Source organism: Pristis pectinata, chromosome 21 (genome assembly GCF_009764475.1).
Source record: "Pristis pectinata isolate sPriPec2 chromosome 21, sPriPec2.1.pri, whole genome shotgun sequence".
In the NCBI taxonomy this organism is placed as follows: domain Eukaryota; kingdom Metazoa; phylum Chordata; class Chondrichthyes; order Rhinopristiformes; family Pristidae; genus Pristis; species Pristis pectinata.
In genome coordinates, this window is record NC_067425.1 from 4,350,096 (window position 1) to 4,369,968 (window position 19,873).

Genomic DNA, 19,873 nt, shown 5'->3' on the forward strand with positions numbered 1-19,873 from the left:
TGTCTTCTGCTGCTCAGCCAGTTCCCTAGCCAGGTCAATGAACTGTCTTCAATCCCATGGGCTTTATCTCATCAAACTTGTCTCTTGTGAGGAATTTTACCAGAAGCCTTCTGGAACCTTTTGCAAATAGATATACCCTGTCTATTAACCAGTCAAAGACATCAGATGCGACCTACACTTTATAAATCCACACTGCTTTCTCTGGTGAGAAAGCCAGTGTGGATTTATAAGTGTAGGGCAGTGCAGGTTTTCAAGGTCTTGAGTCTCTCTATTCTAATAGTAGATTTTGGTATTACTGCACAATAGATGTTAGGCTAACTGACTTATAATTTTCTAGCTTTTAAATGGAATGCTATGCACATTTTTCCAAACTAAAGGAAGAACACTTCCAATACTAATAATGAAAAAAAATGAAAAAGTGACAAAGGAATAGAAAAAAGGTACAAATCTTCTGGAAATCCACAGCAAGTCAGCCAGGTTCTGTAAATACTAAAGAAGTTAATGTTCCAAAAATATGAATGAAGAGGCCAGACCCTAAAAGGTTTTTACTTAAGTTATTTAATTACCAATATATTTGTTTGAACTAGCTGAGGGACATAGTATGCATTTCCAGCTCTTTTCCCTTATTCTAATAATTCTGGCCACTCACCTTATCTCCAATTAAAGATCTTTCCTCAAATAGAGGATCATCTGACCTTGTCATTAAGAAACATGAGCAAAACAAAGGTGGCTGTTTGGTGTGAGTACAGGAGATATATGGAATGACTCAACATTCAAAATCAGTACTGCATCTTACAGTACACATGGATCATGAATGCAGTCTTGGAGTATGGGTGTCACTGGCAAGACCAGTATTGTCTGACTTTAGTTACCCTCAGAAGGCTGGCTGTAAATAAAGTCCTGAAACTGAAGCTCATAAGGTGCAGGTGCCATTAGGTACAGAGTTCCAGAATTTAGACATATCGCGCCATCATTTGAGTAATTATTATCCAATTACATAACTATTCAATTTGAATGATAAATAATAATAACATGGCTTCATTATTCAAATAACTCATCTGCAATTCTCATTAAAGTTAAAATAACAATCTCATTATTAAAGGATAACCTCTCCCGCCTTTGGACAGTCCAGCGGAGTGTCTGCACACCCTCCTTGCCCAGGCTAGCCACAGTGGGGTCTTGGGTTTAGTTGCCAACAACTCACCATGAAGTAGGTTATACTGGTTTAATAATATCAAATAGCACAGAAAGTAAAGCCTGGCTTGACTTGAGAAGAAATAAAGAAATAAAATAATTCCTTTGAACAAACTGACTCCTAATGTCACTTCCCCTATACTGTGTCTCCAAATTCACCAAAAGGGCTTTTAGCCACAGGCCCTCATAAGATTCAAAGAAGATCAGTATCCAGTCCTGTTCCATGTATATCTCCTTTGGCTCAGTGTTACTTTACACTTCCTGGGTCATTTTCCTTTATTAAATGCAAGTTGTTGTTAAAGCAAGTTAAATAGCCAGCAGTGAAAGACTGATTCACCATACACTGATTTCAACATAGATTTCATCCAACAAGGAACATGACCAACAACTTAAACTTGTTTTACACTAAGTCACAACAGCATTGTCCAATAGAAATGGCAGATTAGCTACAAATATTGTTCCGAGATACTGTTCCAACTAATTCTGTTCACTTTAATAAAAAATGCCTCACTCAATGCATGTATTTTGTGCATATTATTGAACAATTGTTTACTATCATTCAAATTTTCATGCCTGAGGTTAATAGGTTTTTATTTCTATCAAGCAAAACCCAGTACAATGCAGCTGATGTACAGATGAGCCACAATGTAATAGAAAGGCAGAATGGGGTTGAGTGGTCAGATGGACTATACCTATACACTACCTCCATGTTTTCACTTTTTACTTAGTAAACAAGTCCTATTAAGCACATCTGCAGTTCTCTATGAGTCACGTGCAGTCGCTGTCTAACACATTGCACAACGCTGAGGAACAATCATCACTTATAAAAAGACAATGTTATCCGTAAGGTGGGGCTGGAGAACCCACATTGCCCAAAGAAAAACATGTGACTGGAGACACAGGAGACAGCAGATGATGGAATATGGAGCAAACAGCAAAATGCCAAAGGAACTCAGCAGGTTAAGCAGCACCTGTCGGGGCAAAGAGATGGTCAACATTTCAGGACGAGACACTCCATCAGGACTGAGAGTATAGAGGGACGAGAGCCAGTTTAAAGAGGGAGAGGTGAGTCAGGGGCTGGTAGGTGATAGGTGGAACCAGATAAGGGAGGGATGATGGGCTGATCCACCTGCCCATCATCCCCCACTTCACCTGGTTCCACCTATCACCTCCACAGATGCTGCTTGACCCACTCAGTTCCTCCAGCAGTTTGTGTTTTGCTTTTAAAACAGATGACTGGATCTTTATTGCAAACATTCTTTAGTTAAAGTAACATTTTAACTTGGTGGTGTCAATAGAATATTCATTGGAATAATATAATTGTTACCACTATCACTGTAACATCCACATTTTTAAAACACATAAAAATAGGACCTGTGCTCTTGAATTAAAACATGAAGCATCAATACGTCAACTACTCCAATCTCTTCCAGTTTCAGAGTACTTATTGCCATGTCAGCCAGTGAATTGGAGGTGGAGTGGGGTAATTTAAGGAAAGTCTACTCTATAGCAAAGTCGATTTACTCATTAAACAATATATTTAAATAGCAGAAGAAATAAACTACAGCTGCTTCTACCAGTAAAAGTAAGATCATTTCTCCAGAAAAGTGTGATGTGAAGTATAACTAAATATAACTCAAGTGCACAAATTCTCTGACAGTAGTCGTGTGATAGTGTAAATATGCAATCATCATTCATTCTAGTTAAAGCGTTGTCACAAAATGCTGTCTTCTCAGTTTTGTCAAAAACTCTACCCCTAAGATAGGAAATCCCTCTCAGGAGACCAAACATTGCATCTAAAATAATCAGAGGCAAGTCAGATAATGAGCAGCAGATACTTTTAAACAAAAGCTTATCCTTTGTCCATTGTTCATAGCTGTGTATCTTTGGGATTTCTTCATACGCTGTAGAATTAGGGATGATTAGTTGAGTGATCATGGTGGGAGTTAGGCCAAAAGATTCTCAGCTTGAAATTAAATGCCTTCATGTATCAGTACAATAAATCATGGCAAACTTGTTGCTTTTTTATATATGTATTAGACTGGAAATTATGGCTAAGTAACTACAGTGAAAAATATTCTACTAATCTTTACAACTGCTTTTTATTCTAAATTATAATTAAAAAGTCTCACAACTACTGGTACTATTCAGAGTATTTCAAACATCATAAAATACCACCCAATTAATTGGGAATAATGTAGTAATTTCTCAATGAAGTTCACACTACCCTGGAACTCCTGATGCTGTAGCCTTGAGCAGACTTTTGCTAAAAGGAGAAAAACATATAGACCTATAGCTGTAGGCATAGACAAATAGTCTACTGAACACAGTGGCTGACAATGACATACTAACAGTCTGACAACTTTACAAGTTTAATACGTTGGATTGCACGTCATTGAGGCTTTATATATCATTACTTCATGGGAAAATGTCATTTGAAAGAATCTCTGGCACTGGGAATTGAGGGTGAGCTCATAGGAAAATGTGACTTTTACTACTCTTTCCTTATAATTGCATTTTACAAGTTTGCCAATTCAGTTGGAAGCTGGAACTATGAAGAATCTGTGACATATCCACACATAGATATGTTGACCTTAAACTACTGCTCCCTGTTCTGTTGCTGTAAATTTGGCAGACGGTGCCACCTGTTTCACACGGGGGGCTGGGATTGGAAACTTGCTATGTCATGTGATTGCATTGCAATGGGACAGTGCGGTAACACAAAGGTCTAACAAAGCAGCAATCCTGTACGGGAGCTGTCTCCTTATAAACGGGAACATTGTCAGGATGCCTAATTTAACATAATGCACCAGGAATGTTCAAAGGTAAACATGGTGGAATTGGGTTGGATGATTTTGCCAGGAATTCTAAGGGTCTGGAAAGGGAACTGGGAATCACCGCAAGGGGTTCCAGGCCAGTTCTCAGCTCTCTGCAGCAGATGGTAATGTTTTGATGGAAGATTGACATTCAAAATGTTTTTAATATTTTTAACTTTGCATTCATATTATAAAGTAAACACAGATAGTGGTCAATAACCTCTGCAAATTTGTATTGAGTATATCCACTGCACAGAGCTTGGCTGTGTAGCATGAGCTTATGTTTAGTAAACCGAGGGGTAAAGGCCTGTTTGGAATGCACCTCTGCAGTAACTGTACAAGTAAGGTCAGTTCTTGGATCTTAGCTGGCATGTTTTGCTCATGGGAACTGGTGTTAGACAACTGAGTGAGAAGCCCTGAAATTGTAAATTAAAAATACATATTTAAAATGGAATAAAAAATCCACTCCTAGCTTAAGGGACTGTGGAAAGTGCAGTGTCACCAGATACTATAAAGTTAGAACATAAACCACTGATAATAACACTTTGAGGTGTTCCTGTTAGATCTTCCCAATGCTGTGTAGTCAAAGTCATGTGTTCATTTTCCCCAGGTAGTACATTTTATTGCCATTATTCATTAAATCAGTGCAGAGAATGTGCTGGCTGGCCTACCCTATTTTTGGGAGTCAAATAGGTTAATCAAGGTTGCAATACAAGCCAAATGTGCCAAATCTTTAACCTTGCTGCGGTGTTTCTTACAGCTAACATAATTGAAATATATCAGTTACATGGGGGTAGTGTGTCCTTCAGTACACAGATGAAGGATAGTGAGAAGTACTTTGGTTATGACAGTATCACACATGATTGGAGATGAAACTAGTTTTGATATTAGAACCAACCCTTCAAAGTATCACATGGCACATTGCGTCAACTTTACTCTGATTTAAAAGACTGCACTAAATGAAGCTTGGAAATAACCCAATTTTCCATGCCCAAGAAATACATTGAATGTATATTAAAGATTCATATGAGATTAAATATTGACTGAGCAAGACACTGAGCTCCAAAGGCAGGAAACAGTTCACCCTCATCTGGACAACAACCATACATTTACCTGCTGGTTCTAAGCTCCTGTGTTCAGTTTCAGTTGGAATTTTGACATCTTGATGATGATCCTGTTATCATGTTTTAAATCTGTTCTGAAGACATCTTTATTTTCCAAGAGGGAAACAGATGCTCTGAATCTAATAGGAGTATGAAATAACCACTTTAGGAATGAGGAGGAGGATGGCTTCCGAATCACTTCCCAGCTTTAGTTCTTTTGTAACAGGCAGGGATTAATTTCCACTTGAACTCAGCACATGAAGGACCCAGGGGCATACTCTGTGGTTCATCTGTTCTCGAATTTGCAATGGACTTCTGCAGTACTGTAGTTTTAATGCACTACCAAGGCAAAGTGGCTTCTATTACACTGTACCAGGCACCAGTTTTAATTAAAACTATATAAATGAGGAATAAATATTCACAAGATAAGGGCTTATTATTTATGACATAAGTAGACAGTGGGAGCAGACTGTGAACTACAGCCTTAAAAGGATGTTTTCAGTGAGAAAGGAGGAAGTAAGTATTGTATCTTATCCTCACAGATTACCCAGCTGAAGATTGAAAACAATCCATTTGCTAAGGGATTCAGAGGAGGAGATGACAGTGACTTGCGCGTATCTCGTTTACAGAGGTACGTTATGCAACAAACATGCAGGTACTACATTTTATTTCAATGACTGGATCTTTTTCTTCTAACATTAGTTGTGTTTCTTTTACATTTCCCTTTCTACAAGTTTTCCTTGAATTTAATGCAATGCATTTTCTGGGCATGAAAACTGGTTTATTTCTAAGCTTCTTTAATTTTTTCAGGTAGCTTATAAGTCAGGAAACATATTTTCCAATCAGAAATGACCGTTTTGAAGTGTAATTTTTTTTCCATTGGAAAATTGATGGAGAATGAGGAATCTGTGAAATGTTACCTGTAAAATATGAGAATGCATCAATTATGGTTCAGTCAGTAAGTAAAATATTCCATATTCCCTTACAAGATGGAAGGAGGCCATTCAACCCATCATATCTATGCCAGCACATAGGGCAGTTCCATTCCCCCACTAATTTTCTCTATAGCCTATTCTCCCCTCATTCCCATCAATTCCACCACCTACACTACACCAGGGGACAATTTTCAGTGACTAAGTAACCTACCAACCTGCATGTCTTTGGGATATGGGAGGAAACTGCAGCACCCAGAGGAAATCCACACGGTCACAGGGAGAATGTGTAAACTCCACACAGATAACACCAGAGATGAGGACTGAACTCGGGTCACTGGAGTTGTGAGACTGCAGCTCGACTAGTTGTGCCACTGTTGATGTATTTGGAAAAGAGGATAAATGTGAATAGATATAGGCTCCATGTTGATGAAGATCAAAAGGGTTTAAATATAGTTTCACAAAGCACAAAATACAAGATCCTTCAATAACTTTTTGGATTCATCTGCCTCCTATTGTTGCTAATTGATAAGTTGATAAAAGCAATTAAAGAGAAAAAAGTAATATAATTCTTGATTTTACCTTATGAGCTTTAGAATGTAAAACTCAGTAGTGATGAGTCTGTATCAAAATAAGATCCCAGTTTTTACAGCGTAAAATGTTTGTTTCCACACTATAGACGGGATATTGAGAGGACAGAAATAGGGTTCCTAAGTACCTCCTGTTATGAGGAAGTTCTGAAACATAGAAACCCTTGAAACATAGGTACTTTTTTGCTAGAATAATGCCCGTATTGAGACAAATCATGTAAGGTTTTACCATAATGAAAGAAGAGTTGCTATAAGTACACTGTTTTCAGTAACTGGAAGTCTAGAGTGAGGGGAATGGATGAAAAAACATAGTGTAAAACAAGCAAAACTGAGTTCATAGGATTCATTTGAGGCACAAACTGTCGACAGCCAAAGCTAAACTGGACAATTGGATGGTGAAAATGGTGGAATGATGGAAAACAGAACAAAGAAGAAAAAGAAGTGATATGGAAACAGATGGGTAAAGTTGTTTAGCACTATTGGCTCTTGAGGGATTTAAACACTAGTATAGTTTAGTTGATATGAACAACCTGTTTCAGTGCTGTAATATCTATGCATAATTGAAGCTCTCTGTTTCCTATAATTTTAGAGATTTCTGATAGTGAGATCATTCCCTTAATAGTGAAGAAGTATTGGTCATGATGGAAAAGTTTTACAAGCAAAATAAAGGCAAATGGTGAAGGAAGGAATAATTGCTGCGAAATACGGAAAGCTGCCATTAGAGTTTATAAGATTTTTAAATGTTTTTTTTGTCTGTGAAGAATGAATTATTGATTCAGTCCAAATTTTTAATCCCCAACCTCATTAAAAGGTTGAATTTAGATTTGCAGCCTAAGAATCTCCCTTGCTTTTCCTATGCTTTAGTTACATTTATGTGTCAACAATTTTGATGAAGGATTTCTGTCTCCACAGTTACAGTGAAACTACCTGTTTAACTCTGATGACGATATTCCCTGGAATTACAAATTCCCAACTGCGGTGGTGCTTTCATACCTTAATGTTGGTTCTTAAAATTGACGGTTTTATTTTGCACAGAAATAATTTATTTTAAGTCTTTTGCCTGGGCACCTTACTCCATTTATCTTCCCTCTCTAATCCCTCTCCTATTCCCTCTTGGTTTTACATCTCTATATTTAAAGTTACAGTAGAATATTCTTCCGATGTCCTTTGTTTCCTTTGCAGAGAATATCCAGTTATTTCTAAAAGCATTGTTAGACAAAGACTTATTTCAAACCACGGTCAATTGACACCGAAAATGGAAAGTAACGTGCCTCATGGGACGCAGGGTCACCAGCACTACCCTTACGACAACAATGGACCAATACAAATAACGGCATCGGGCACTCAGGATCTGGCAATCAGTCCATTTGCACCCCAAAGAGATTCAGGACTAATCTATCACTGTTTTAAACCACGAGGTAACTGATAACAGAATTTAAGTGCAAAATTAGTAGTGATTCATATATAAGGTTCAAGCAAAAAGTAAAGGATGGTACTGAAATGGTGTTTCCAAAGAATTCTGTTTTAAGGCTAATTCTCAAAAGTATTCCCTCCATTTGAGAAGTTATAAAATGCACACCGAATACCCACAATTGTCTCCCTGCTTCCCCCACCGTGCGCGCGCACACACACGCACACACGCGCACACACGCGCACACACACGCACGCGCGCGCGCGCAGACACACATCGTGTTAAAGTTTCCCACTGGTCACTTGTGTCAATGACTTCCTATCCTCCAACATAGATTACTTTATTCCTCCAAGATTTGAAACTTACTGCCAGTGAGTGCAGCTGCACTAGATAACAAGGGCAAAGTTGCAGTGAAAAATTAAAATTCTTTGTTTCTTATCAGTTCAAGAATTATGCAGACAGCAAGTTGCATTTCCCAATGCAGCACTTCAAGCTCATCTTATCGCAAAATATTTATCAGCAGAACCTTTATATTTAGTTACTGCTTTACCCTTACTATGATTTACCATTTATTTACCAATGTTTTATGAATCATTATTTTGACTTTTGCTCCCATTATCTGATGGATGCACCATAGACAGCAGAACAGTAACACAATGCCAATGGGAAGGTAGAGGATGCATAATCTGAAGATATAAGACAAATAGAAAAAATATTGTGATTTATTTTTATATTACAGGTGGCACATTTTAGAAATTACAGGGCCACAGACAAGCTGTGGAGTTTTACAGAAAATGTTTCCAATTTCCTTCCCTCTTAAGCCTTGTCATCAATTTCATGATTTAAAAATGAGCATGGCTGCAACTGAGTGGGGCTGATTGCCACAAGTCAGATGTGCCTGTGGTGAGCACGGTCCCCTCTATAAACCAAGTAGCTATGTATTGTTAAATTTTAAATCATGTTCCATTTCCATACAGCATCTTTTAAAAATTATTCATCTCAGGATTCGGGTGTTGCCAAAAAGTTGGCGTGTATTGCCCAATCCTAATGCATTCTACATAACATGCATGTAACATAAGTGCACTGTACGTCATAAAAATATTTATATGGGATGAGTGTTGCTTCTACATCACTAAAAAGAGATTGACCCCATCGCTCCTTACAACCCCTCCTTACAACTGTAACATCCACAAGTGACAATGTCACTATGCAAGTTGCATGGACAGTGTTTTGTCTAGGCCATGTTTCCACTCATGCATTGGAAAGGCACAATTTCAGAATCATCCCATACATTACACTGGATTTTGATGTCAGCACTGAGGTTGTGGTGCTCGATGGTGTCTCTGAAGAAAGCTGCCCACAAGGATCCAGCGATCTCCGTGTCGCGGATTTCACCTTTTCCAAATAATGTGCTGCCAGACGTCAGCCGTATCCAATACCAGAGATGGCACGAAATATCCAAACTATCCAAATATCCAAACATACTAAAATATTCCAAACATACTGAGGAATTTGCGGAGACAGCAAACTAAGAAGTTCAATCTGCTTATTCATTACTAATTTCTTAATCATTTTATAGGGAGCAAACTAAAGACTCGGACATAGGAGTTGAAATGTTATAAACAAACTTAAAGAAAAAGTAAAAATAGGATCTGTTGAAATAACTATATGAGGAAATGACAATTGTTTTAGGGCTCCAGAGGTTATTAAATAATACTCTGGCTTTGTACGCAATTTCAAACTGATGCCCCCATGCATTACAAATAACAGAAGAACAAAGAATCTGCCGGAGGAACTCAGCAGGACGAGCAGCGTCTGTGGGGGGAAGGAATTATCGACGTTTCGGGTCGAAACTCTGCACCAGGCTCCTTTCCCCCCATAGATGCTGCTCGGCCTGCTGAGTTCCTCCAGCACATTGTGTGTTGCTCCAAATCTGCAGTCTCTCCAAATGCTGGAAGATCTCAGCAGGTCAGGCAGCACGGAAGCAGAGAGGAATAAAGTTAACCATCATTCACTAGAACTGGTAATTTTTTATTTCCTGTTTTTGTTTCCAATTTCCGGTATCTATTATTTGCTCCAACGCATAACATAACTACCGTGGTACATGCGCTAAACGTACGACATGGAACTGCCCGAATCCTGCTTCCAAACTTCGGTCCCATTATTGTCAATGGAACCATTTCTCAGAAGCGGAATGCGATTCACAGTCGCTGCTTTACTGCCCTCCCGGTGGAGGTGCCGGCTGCACTTCCGCTTTTAACTGCATGCACAGACCAGGCGTTAAACATTTTCTCCATTTTGACAACAAAGGTTATTTCTCACCGCAAATTCTGGGCCATTATTACTTATAGAAGGTATTTATTAACCTATAAATCTGTTGTATAAACTGTACATTATTTATATAAATAGGCAACCTTTAGATTAATGTCTTTTACTCACTGGGTCTCTGTCCAGATGAAGATATTATCTTACTGACATTAATGGGAAATGCAATTTGACTGTGGTGAGGATAGAAGGGAAGGGGCGATAAGTGAATGAAAAAGGTTGCTTGATCTTGTTGGGGAATGTGGCGGTAAATGTATTGTTGGTGTCTGGGTAAGTGCAAGACCGGGGCCTGAAACAGACGGTTAGTAATTAACTGCGCTCAGGCTGATAAGCATTCCTTCTGTTGGTCGGTGTTTGAGGAGATTTGTCTTTGTAGCTTTACAGTAATGGTATTTTTATAACTCACAGAGAGCTGAAACGATCCTCCGATTTCTCCTCGGACAAGCTGTTTCCACTTATATTAGATAATGGGTGGCAGTAAATTACCGAAACGTCCACATATTCTGAAATAAAAGGCCAATCAAAAGAAACAGCATTTTACTGACAAATTGCCGGTTTCTTTAAAAAGTTAGTTTTGCTCTCTTAATGTGTTATTTCATTCTGGTTCTCATCTGATGGTGCTGCTCTTTCGCCAATGAGTTGACAGTGAACGCTCCGGCATCCTGCACTCCTCATCTACACTGAGAAACTCCTGTTTCTTACCAACATCTCACACAATATTAAGACCTCGGTGCAGCGAGGCATCGCCAGGTAACCCTTCTCTGTCCCTGGGCTCAATCTGACACTGGTTGGAGGCCACTTGAACCGTGGCGTCTCTTCCATTTCGCTGTACATTGACGATATCAAACCTTTTCCTTCTCTGACCACTGCAGCTTGGTTCCACAAGAGGCCAAGCCCTCGGGCTCTCTCCTGCGTGTTTGGTTGTATTTTTTGTTTCCTCTTTTCCCAATATTGAGAGAACGGGCGCATTCTGCGGGGGTTAGGAGTGTCAGAGGAAAAGTGAGGGGCAACCCGCCCTCCTTGAATACTATCCACCTTGTGGGGAGAAGATGGAGTCTTCACCTACACTTTGATCGGCTGCAGCTCTGCCTGTGGAATGGAATGCACTGCACGAACAACTGTATGGGAAGTGAGCACATCATTCCAAAACGCAGGCAGATGGTACTAGCTCAGGTATACAACTTGGTTGGCATGGACGAGTTGGGCCAAAGGGCCTGTTTCCGTGCTGTATAACTCTATGACTTACAATACGCCAAGAATGCCAACACACAGCGACAACTGATGTTGCCGAATCCTTCCCGTTAGGTTTTTAGACTGACTTTTCAAGAAGTAATTTGCAATTCCAGTGGAATTTCGAAACCTAACCGATTGAGGGGTTCTGTATATCCCCTAGAATTCAGGCCTGTCCATTTTTAGCCTCAAGAATTCACGGCAGCTAAGGCTTTGGGGCATAAACGTTAGGTTAGCGCGGAGTACAGCCTCTGTCGGCAGACTTAAGTGTAGAGATTCTTTTATCTCATTGAACTGACTCAGTACATCTTCAGCAGTTATTGAATCGCAGGATTAAACAGCACGGGACTCGGTTTGTCACGTAATGTGTGCGACGGCTCTTTCAAAGGGCTCTTTCCCCAGAGCCCTGCCAGAGCGTCCCCTTCAACCATTTACCGAATATCCCTTTTGGAAGTTAATATTGAATAGCTTTGCACTGTGGTTTCATGCAGCGCAGTCCAAATCATAACCACTCAAGGCATGGGTGAAAAATCTCGTCCTCTCCCCTCTGACGGTTTACCGATCACTTTAAATTCATGTCGTCCAGTTCCTAGGTTTTCAGGAGAAAATGGAACAAATCCGAGGAGTTCCTTGTGCACCTTTTGGTTCTAGTGGCAGCAGCAGAAGATGGAGCCCATTGCTCACTGCTTCTGCAACCAAGGGATGAAGGAAATTGAGGCGGATGCTGAAGAAATAAGTGGAATGAATGCATACCCTAATGGGACAAATTACATTCGATCAAATTCAACCTAATAGAAAATTTGGACTGCTGTTTACAAAACATCCAACATTTTGGAATATGTGCATGAAAGATCACAGAAAGATTTATCAAAAAGAACGTTACATTCAGATATATCATGTTTCAGATTGAAATACCCAATGTTACTCAAAATATATCGAAAATCACTTCATCAGATTACTGAGTTAGATGTGTTGCGACTCTCAGCAGTACCTCTGAACCATACAACACCCTTAACTGTCAGCAACAAACAATCTGCTGGAGGAACTCAGTGGGTCGAGCGGTGCCGAGTTCCTCCAGCAGATTGTTTGTTGCTCCAGATTCTAGCACCTGCCGTCTCTTGTATCACCCTTAACCGTCACCTTTCCCTGTCCACCGCCGCCCCCCTCCCCTCTCCCCGTACTTAACATAGGTACTGAAAGTAAAACCTTGGGAATGTGTCACGGTATTCTCACTTTTAATTTTTTCCTCATATTTTCTTACAACGGTGGAGGCTATTGGGCGCATCAAGTCTATATGGGCGCCTGAGGCATTTCCATCCCCCCACTTATATCCCCGTAACCTGTTCTCCCTCGTCAACCCCACTGTGATTCTTCTGACACCCAGCCCCCACACTCCAGCGGCCATGGAACCCACCAAACAGCCTATTCTTGGGTTGTGAGAGGAAACCCCGGTGGTCACAGGGAGAACGTGTTAGATCAGGAACAGGTTCACTTATTCTCCATTTACCTCACTTTGTAGCTGAAAGAATGGGAAGAGTTATTTCACTCAAGAGTTATAATGACATTTTTTAAGTGTTCGTTTATTAAGTGCAAAAGATAAAGCCGGCTGTCGAATTCTCCCTTTGAACCAGTCTGGATGTTATACCGTGTCATAATTTAATCGGTTTATAGACGAACATTTTAAAAGGCCTGATTTTTTGACTTAATAAACAGCCTGCGAGGTGTCGTTGTGAAACCAAAGATGAGTAATATTTTCGTCGGTACGGAGCCTGCTGCTCTAGTTGATCAGTAAGGTCTGTGTCAGCTCGTAACTTTCACCTCTCCCCTTACTCACTTACAGAAGCCCATGGTCACCCAGAGTTGCCCTGTAAGCGACCTTTTCTGGAAGCGCCCGCTTCCATTGCTGATGAGCATTACTTTCGTCCGCCACCTTATGACCAGCAAGTGATGAATCCATCGTATCGGAATGAACAAGATTTAAGGGATGCCTGTATGTTTTCCGCTCCTGGGAATGACGTGCCTGGAGGGACCACGGTCGAGGAGCACCCTTCTCAAACGCTAAACTGCAATATGTGGGCGTCTGTTCCACCCTATGGTAACTGCAGCGTTCAGACCATGGAGACCGTCCCTTACCAGCATTTCTCAGCCCACTTCACTACCACGGCTATGATGCCTCATCTCTCCAGCCTCCCTGGACAGAGCTCACAGCCCCCGTGCGAGTCACAGTTCAGCGGCTACCACTCGCCACCACAGCAGCAGGTTAGACAGAGGGTGCCCATTTCTTCTTGTTCACCGCGGGACAGAGTGGCTCTCTCCCCGCACGACAGGGTCCCACCGTCTCCTCATGCTCAGAACCCTCGCGAGTTCCTTTTCTCACAAAGCCTATCTTTACCGAGGGAGCTCCCTACCCAGTACCATTCTGGTTTGGGGCCCGTGACTAACTGGACAGACAGCTGACTCAGAATGATGTAAACAAGCAGTATTAGTAAGAAAGATGCAGGACAGGCCTGGGTTGCTACCGTCGAGTAGTGGTCCCACTACAGAAGCTTACAATATGCCTCAAAAAAAGGTCCCTAACCGGGACTCCGCCACGTCAGAGAAACCGCCCAGAATACATCTCCAAGGATACTGCTTTTCTCACTATTTGTTTCAGATTACACGCTCCTTGCTCTATGGTGAATCCCCAAAACCAATTGCAAAGATGATTCTGCAAATAAATGTAAACCAAGAAAAATGTAATGTCAATCCTACAGTAATCTCCTATGACACGGTTCTGTCGGACTGGACTTGGAAATCTAAGGGTTCTGCAAATCATTTTGTGTATTATGGACAGCACTAAAAGACAAGTATTATGTGCTTATATCCAATAGTGGAATATATAAATAACAGTATAATATTTTTTAAATCATCTATCTATGAATAATTTTGGATGACTGTGAATTCAGTGGCTGGAGCAGTAATTATTTTTGAAGATTTTGTTTTTCTAACCAAGTTTCATCCTCTTGTACCCCACCCACCATTTCCTATTGTGTGCTCAAGGCATAGTTTATTCTGACACCTGGAGTGTGACCAGCTGGCTGCTGATGCCGCTCTGAAGTGACAACAGAAAGGTGAAAAACATTTGAATTAAGGGCAGCTTCTGTGTTATCCTGCTGTTCCCCATGGAGAAATGGGATCACTTCACCCAGCATCTTCCATTGGTTGATATTTGAGGTCCACCATCTGCAGGAAAACTGGGAAGAAAGAACATCCTCTCATCCTACATTGCTGTGTGCCAGTGAATGAATCCACTGCACTTCTGGAATCATCGACTTGTAACTCTTCTTGTAATTTAACCTTTGAATAATTGTCCAGTTGCTGAATAGTGCCAAATATATAGTTGTTTGCTTGATTATCCATGTAAACTAGCCATTTTCATGTGCATAATTTGATGCAATTATACAATCTTTTTACATGCAGTTTTTGATAAGAAAATTGAAATGTTTGCAAACTTGGGTAATCAATTGTTTGCAGTGTAAAACCTGTGTAAATCATGATGTTCAATTACTGATGCAGAGAAAAATTGAAAAAAAATGTATTTTATTCAAATGTTCAGTTTGGTATATAATTATGGCTTAATAATATTAAAAGACCTTGAGTAAACTTCTTTGAAATCCCATTCTAAATTCAGATCTGAATCTTTGAAGCATTTCAGATATCCATATCAGTGTTCTAACCCATTTTGTTCTAATTCATGACACAGATTAGAGCATAACTCCACATCAATCCTGCTTTAGTCAGCTGTCAGCCTTCCAATTGTTGGTGTTCATTAACCTCTATGAGAAAGCTTGTTAAGAACAAGCATGCAAAAGGAGCTTTTGAAAAGAATGATTTTACTTCTGTTAGTTTGCAGCATACTAAAGTGTTCTAGATCAGAAGAATGTGATACTTGCACTTTTGAGGGAGGGAAGACTTCCCTGTGTGTTTGAAATAGCAAAAAAGAATTACTTATGAATGAGCTCTCCAAAGTCTACATACAGGGAAACTGTCTCTTCCTGATTTTAATAAATCACCCTTCCTTTGCTATGTTTCAACCAAAGGGCAAATAATCTTCTTGCCCTCTGACCTCTTTGAGGAGATACACAAGATGTGTGTTGAATGGACAGCTGATAGGTTGATATAACAAAGCAGTATTTTAGAATTCTGTTTGCTTCTTTTCCCTGTACAGAGTGGCTAATCTTATCCCTTAAAATTAGACATCAGTGGGCCACTGAAAGCACAGAAAATGTGGCAATGACATACTAACACTAAATTAACAGAAACAGGTTATTTTGCAAAGATTAAACTGGTAAGAATAGTTGCAGCGCAATTCTATGCAAATGCAAGCTACCACTTTGATGCCATCTCTTTGACTGCTGTCTGCGTTGCGCCAAAAGGATATTTCTGTCATGCTCATTGTACCATCAGTACTGAGCTACAGAATGAAAGAATGAACTTACATTTTCACAGCACCATTTTAATTCCTTGCAATTACCGTAGTACTTAATAATTGATGGAATTTTTGAAGCATAATTACTGCCAACTTGTTAACTGCCAACTTGTATCTTCATCAAGTCTAAAGACAAACATAAACAGATGATTAGATGCCCACATTGTATTTTGTGGCATGACACCCTTCTATGTTTAAAAAAGGCAGCAATACCACCTTAGATTCACAAGTGATGCAGTACATAGTGTGATGTTGCTTATAGATATAAAAAAAGTATTTATCATGAAATTTTTTGTGAAAATGTAAATAATATAGACATTTCAGCAATCACATGGTTAATAAAATGCTTATTGCTGCTGTAGAAAAGGGTGCAATGACTTGTTGATAAGAAAAACTATGACTAAAGAAAGGAAAAATATGAACTAAAATTGACTACTTATCACCATAATCTGTTGATTGATGCAATACATCAATAAAGGTGGCTGAATTCCCTGTCCTTTTGTAATTGCAAAAGAGATCAACTAGTGCCTTTGAAAGATAACTTTAATAGAAGTATATCTATTGTCACTTTAGTACCAGGATCAGCCTAGCACCGTTATGAACCTATATACAGTATAATTGTGCCAATTTGCTGGCCAATTGTTAAAAAAAACAATCACTTCATGACTTGCATTTACAAGAGCATTATTCAATGAAATTCAACACAGATGCACAAGAACATACTGGGATAGGTGACCAAAAGTTTGGTCAAAGAGTTAGACTACTTAATCTTAAAGTAGGAAAAAGAAACAGAAAGATGGACTGATTTAGGGTGGGAATGGCATAGATTGGGGTTTAGACAACTAAAAATGTGGCTGTCAGTCGTGGAGTGACAGAAATCAGGAATGCCTGTGAGGCCAGGGTTGGAGATCGTGGAAGTTGTAGGAATGGAGAATGTTATAAATTTAGGGAGAGGCAAGGCCATGGAGAGATTTGAAAACAAGTCTTGAGAAATTTAAAATCAAGACATTGCCAGAGGAAAATATGATGCTGTGTTATTCTCTGTTGACATCTATGGGTGAAAAACTATCCATTTTTTGTTGGTAAATAAACATCAAATAATGTCTGTATTAGTACTTGCCATTTCTGCCTTCCATCATTTTCGCTCAGTTTTTTTTCTACTAATATAGTCTGACCTGCTGGGCATGTCCACAGTCTTGCTGTTAACAACACATTGCACAGACAAAGAAGCACAATGTACTTCTAACTGCTACGTTAACTGCTAGATTAACTCACCTGGTCTCATCCAATAAGAGATATTCCCCCCTTTCTCCCCATCCCTGCCCCATCTTTTCTGCTACTGAAAGACAACTTGTTTTCTCTTCCGATTCTAATGAAAGGTCTTTGACCTGAAACATTAACTGTTTCTCTTTCCATAGATGCTGCCTGTCCCGTGGAGGGCTTCTAGCATGTTTTGTTCTTATTTCTTTTATCACTGGAATTCAAGGTGCTAGGTTAAAGTTACTCTAAACATGTCAGTGGTAGATTATCAATGAGGACTATTAACTCATTCTTACAGCATTAATGAAAAGTTTTACTAATAACGGTCATTCGTGGCTACAAAAATAGAACTTCCCTTTACCCTCATGCTTCTTGTGACTGTTCTTGTTAAGCAGATGGATTCCACTCAACGCCACTGATGAATAAGAACATGCATTTCTCCGTGTGATAGCATGTGGCTTTGGGGTTAAGTTCACTGGTAGCAATGGAGTAAAGGGCTGATGGCCAATCAGCAGCCATGGTACAGCAGTGTGATTTATTTAAATTTGGAATAAAAGTAGGAAAAGATGTAAAGCCAGCCACTGATTTGCTATAATTCATCTTATAATATTGAACTGCTAAAATGATGTGCCATGAATTTATTACTTGAAGTGTTATGAAAGAATCTATGTTAGACAATTTTTTTATGGTTTCTAACATCAGTTTTACGGATGATTTGTCACTGAGGAAAATGTGCAAATGTCCTAATAAGGTGGGAGGAAGATTTCACCTGTAACAAGCAGAGAGAGAGAAATCTCAATCTTGAACTGAAATTAATGTGCATTGGAGAAAATAGCTAACTTATAGAATCGTAGAGTTGTACAGCACAGGCCCTTCAGCCCACCATGTCCATGCTAACCTTTTTGCTCATCTACACATCAAATTTACCCTCATTAGGTCTACATCCTTCTATGCCTTTCCTTTTCAAGTTCCTTACTGAAACTCTCTTAAACATAGTGATTGTATCTGATTCTACCACCTCCTCTGGCAGCGAGTTCCAAATATCAACCAGTCTGTGTAAAAAACCTTCCCCTCAAATCTCCTTCCTTTCACCTTAAGCCTATGCCTTCTTGATTTTGAAACCCCTACCATGGGAAAATGATTCTGACCATCTACCCTCTCTATGCCTCTTATAATTTTATGTACCTATTCTTCCTCATGCGCACATCAACTCCCCACTGATTTTCCTGCCACACTCCTGCACTTGAAGTAATCCACAACAGCTAACTAACATACGAGCATGTCTTTGGGACATGGGAACAAACTGGAGCAGTCGGAGGAAACCCATGCAGTAATGAGGAGAGTGTGCAGACTCCACACAGGCAACACCTAAGGTCAGAATTGAACGCAGGTTACTGCTTAACATTGGTTCCACAGTGCTGACCCAATAGAGCCCTATGGGATTATGAAACAATTTCATATAATAGATGTAGAAGGGATGTTTCTCTCTGTGGGTGAGACCGGAACTAGGGGTCATCAATAAAAGATGATGACTAATTCCAATAGGGAATCGAGAAAAAAATATTCTTTACCCTGAAAGTGATTAGAATGTGAAACTTACATGGAGTAGTTGAGGTGAACAGCATAGATGTAGTTAAGAAGAAGCTAGATAAAGATCTGAGGGAGAAAGGAAAGGGATTTGTTGATGGGATTAGATGAAAGAAGGGATGAGATTTGTGTGGAACATACAACATGGGTCTGTTGGGTCAAATGGTTTGTTTCCCTGCTGTAAGTACTTTCTCCTTCTTTGTAGATAATTTGATATCTGGGTGTAGGACGAGGTGATATTGCAGGTTCAACATTCATTTTTCTTTCATGATTGACTCACAGAAATAGGGCATCTGTTACACAAATAGTGGGTGTATCCTACATGAAGCACCTTGGTGACAATATTTATCCACCTGCAAGAAAATTTAGTTATCATATTTCTTTAAGAAACGACATTTCTGCATTGTGATATCGGCTTATGGCAAAGATCTTTATCAACTTCACATGCTACAACATTGCTTTGGTGATTCTAAAAGTATTAATCAAATACTTCCCACCTTCTCTGCCATGGGTTTTACCTGTAAATAATTTGTTTTACCTAATTTCCTTAATGGATTTTGTCAACAATTTTGCACCAAATGAAGGAAAATGCTCTTTGGTCATATACATTTTTTCTAAGCATATTATATGATATTATATTATATTCAGCTTTAAAGTGCATATAGTGGATACATGCAGGGTTACTTTCTGTACAGTATATTATGCAAGAAAGACAATGAAATAATTCACTAATAACACATTCAGAAATGTTTTGTCAGGTCCCTGAGCCATGTGAATTCATCATATTCAGATAGAACCATACATGTTCAATTGTGTCATCATTGGGTTGCTGTATTAAAACAACCAATTAACAAAAAAAAAGCAAATTGTTTGGCAGGAGGCTTATGTAGTTGGCCTTGATACTCAGCAGACCCATTTCAGCTGCAACCTGGAGCTTATGGAGATATCATTACACTA

General features: G+C 39.5%; 1 protein-coding gene across 1 annotated transcript in view; it reads left to right on the forward strand.

Moving 5' to 3' along the window:
- Nucleotides 1–14,072, forward strand: part of tbx4 (T-box transcription factor 4) — a 61,104-nt gene extending 47,032 nt beyond the window's left edge. The window contains exons 6-9 of the mRNA XM_052035275.1: nucleotides 5,656–5,744; nucleotides 6,073–6,075; nucleotides 7,818–8,053; nucleotides 13,442–14,072. Coding sequence (XP_051891235.1) covers nucleotides 5,656–5,744; nucleotides 6,073–6,075; nucleotides 7,818–8,053; nucleotides 13,442–14,058 — 945 coding nt within the window. The 3' untranslated portion in view covers nucleotides 14,059–14,072. The remainder of the gene's footprint in view (nucleotides 1–5,655; nucleotides 5,745–6,072; nucleotides 6,076–7,817; nucleotides 8,054–13,441) is intronic.
- The last annotated feature ends 5,801 nt before the right edge of the window (nucleotides 14,073–19,873 follow it).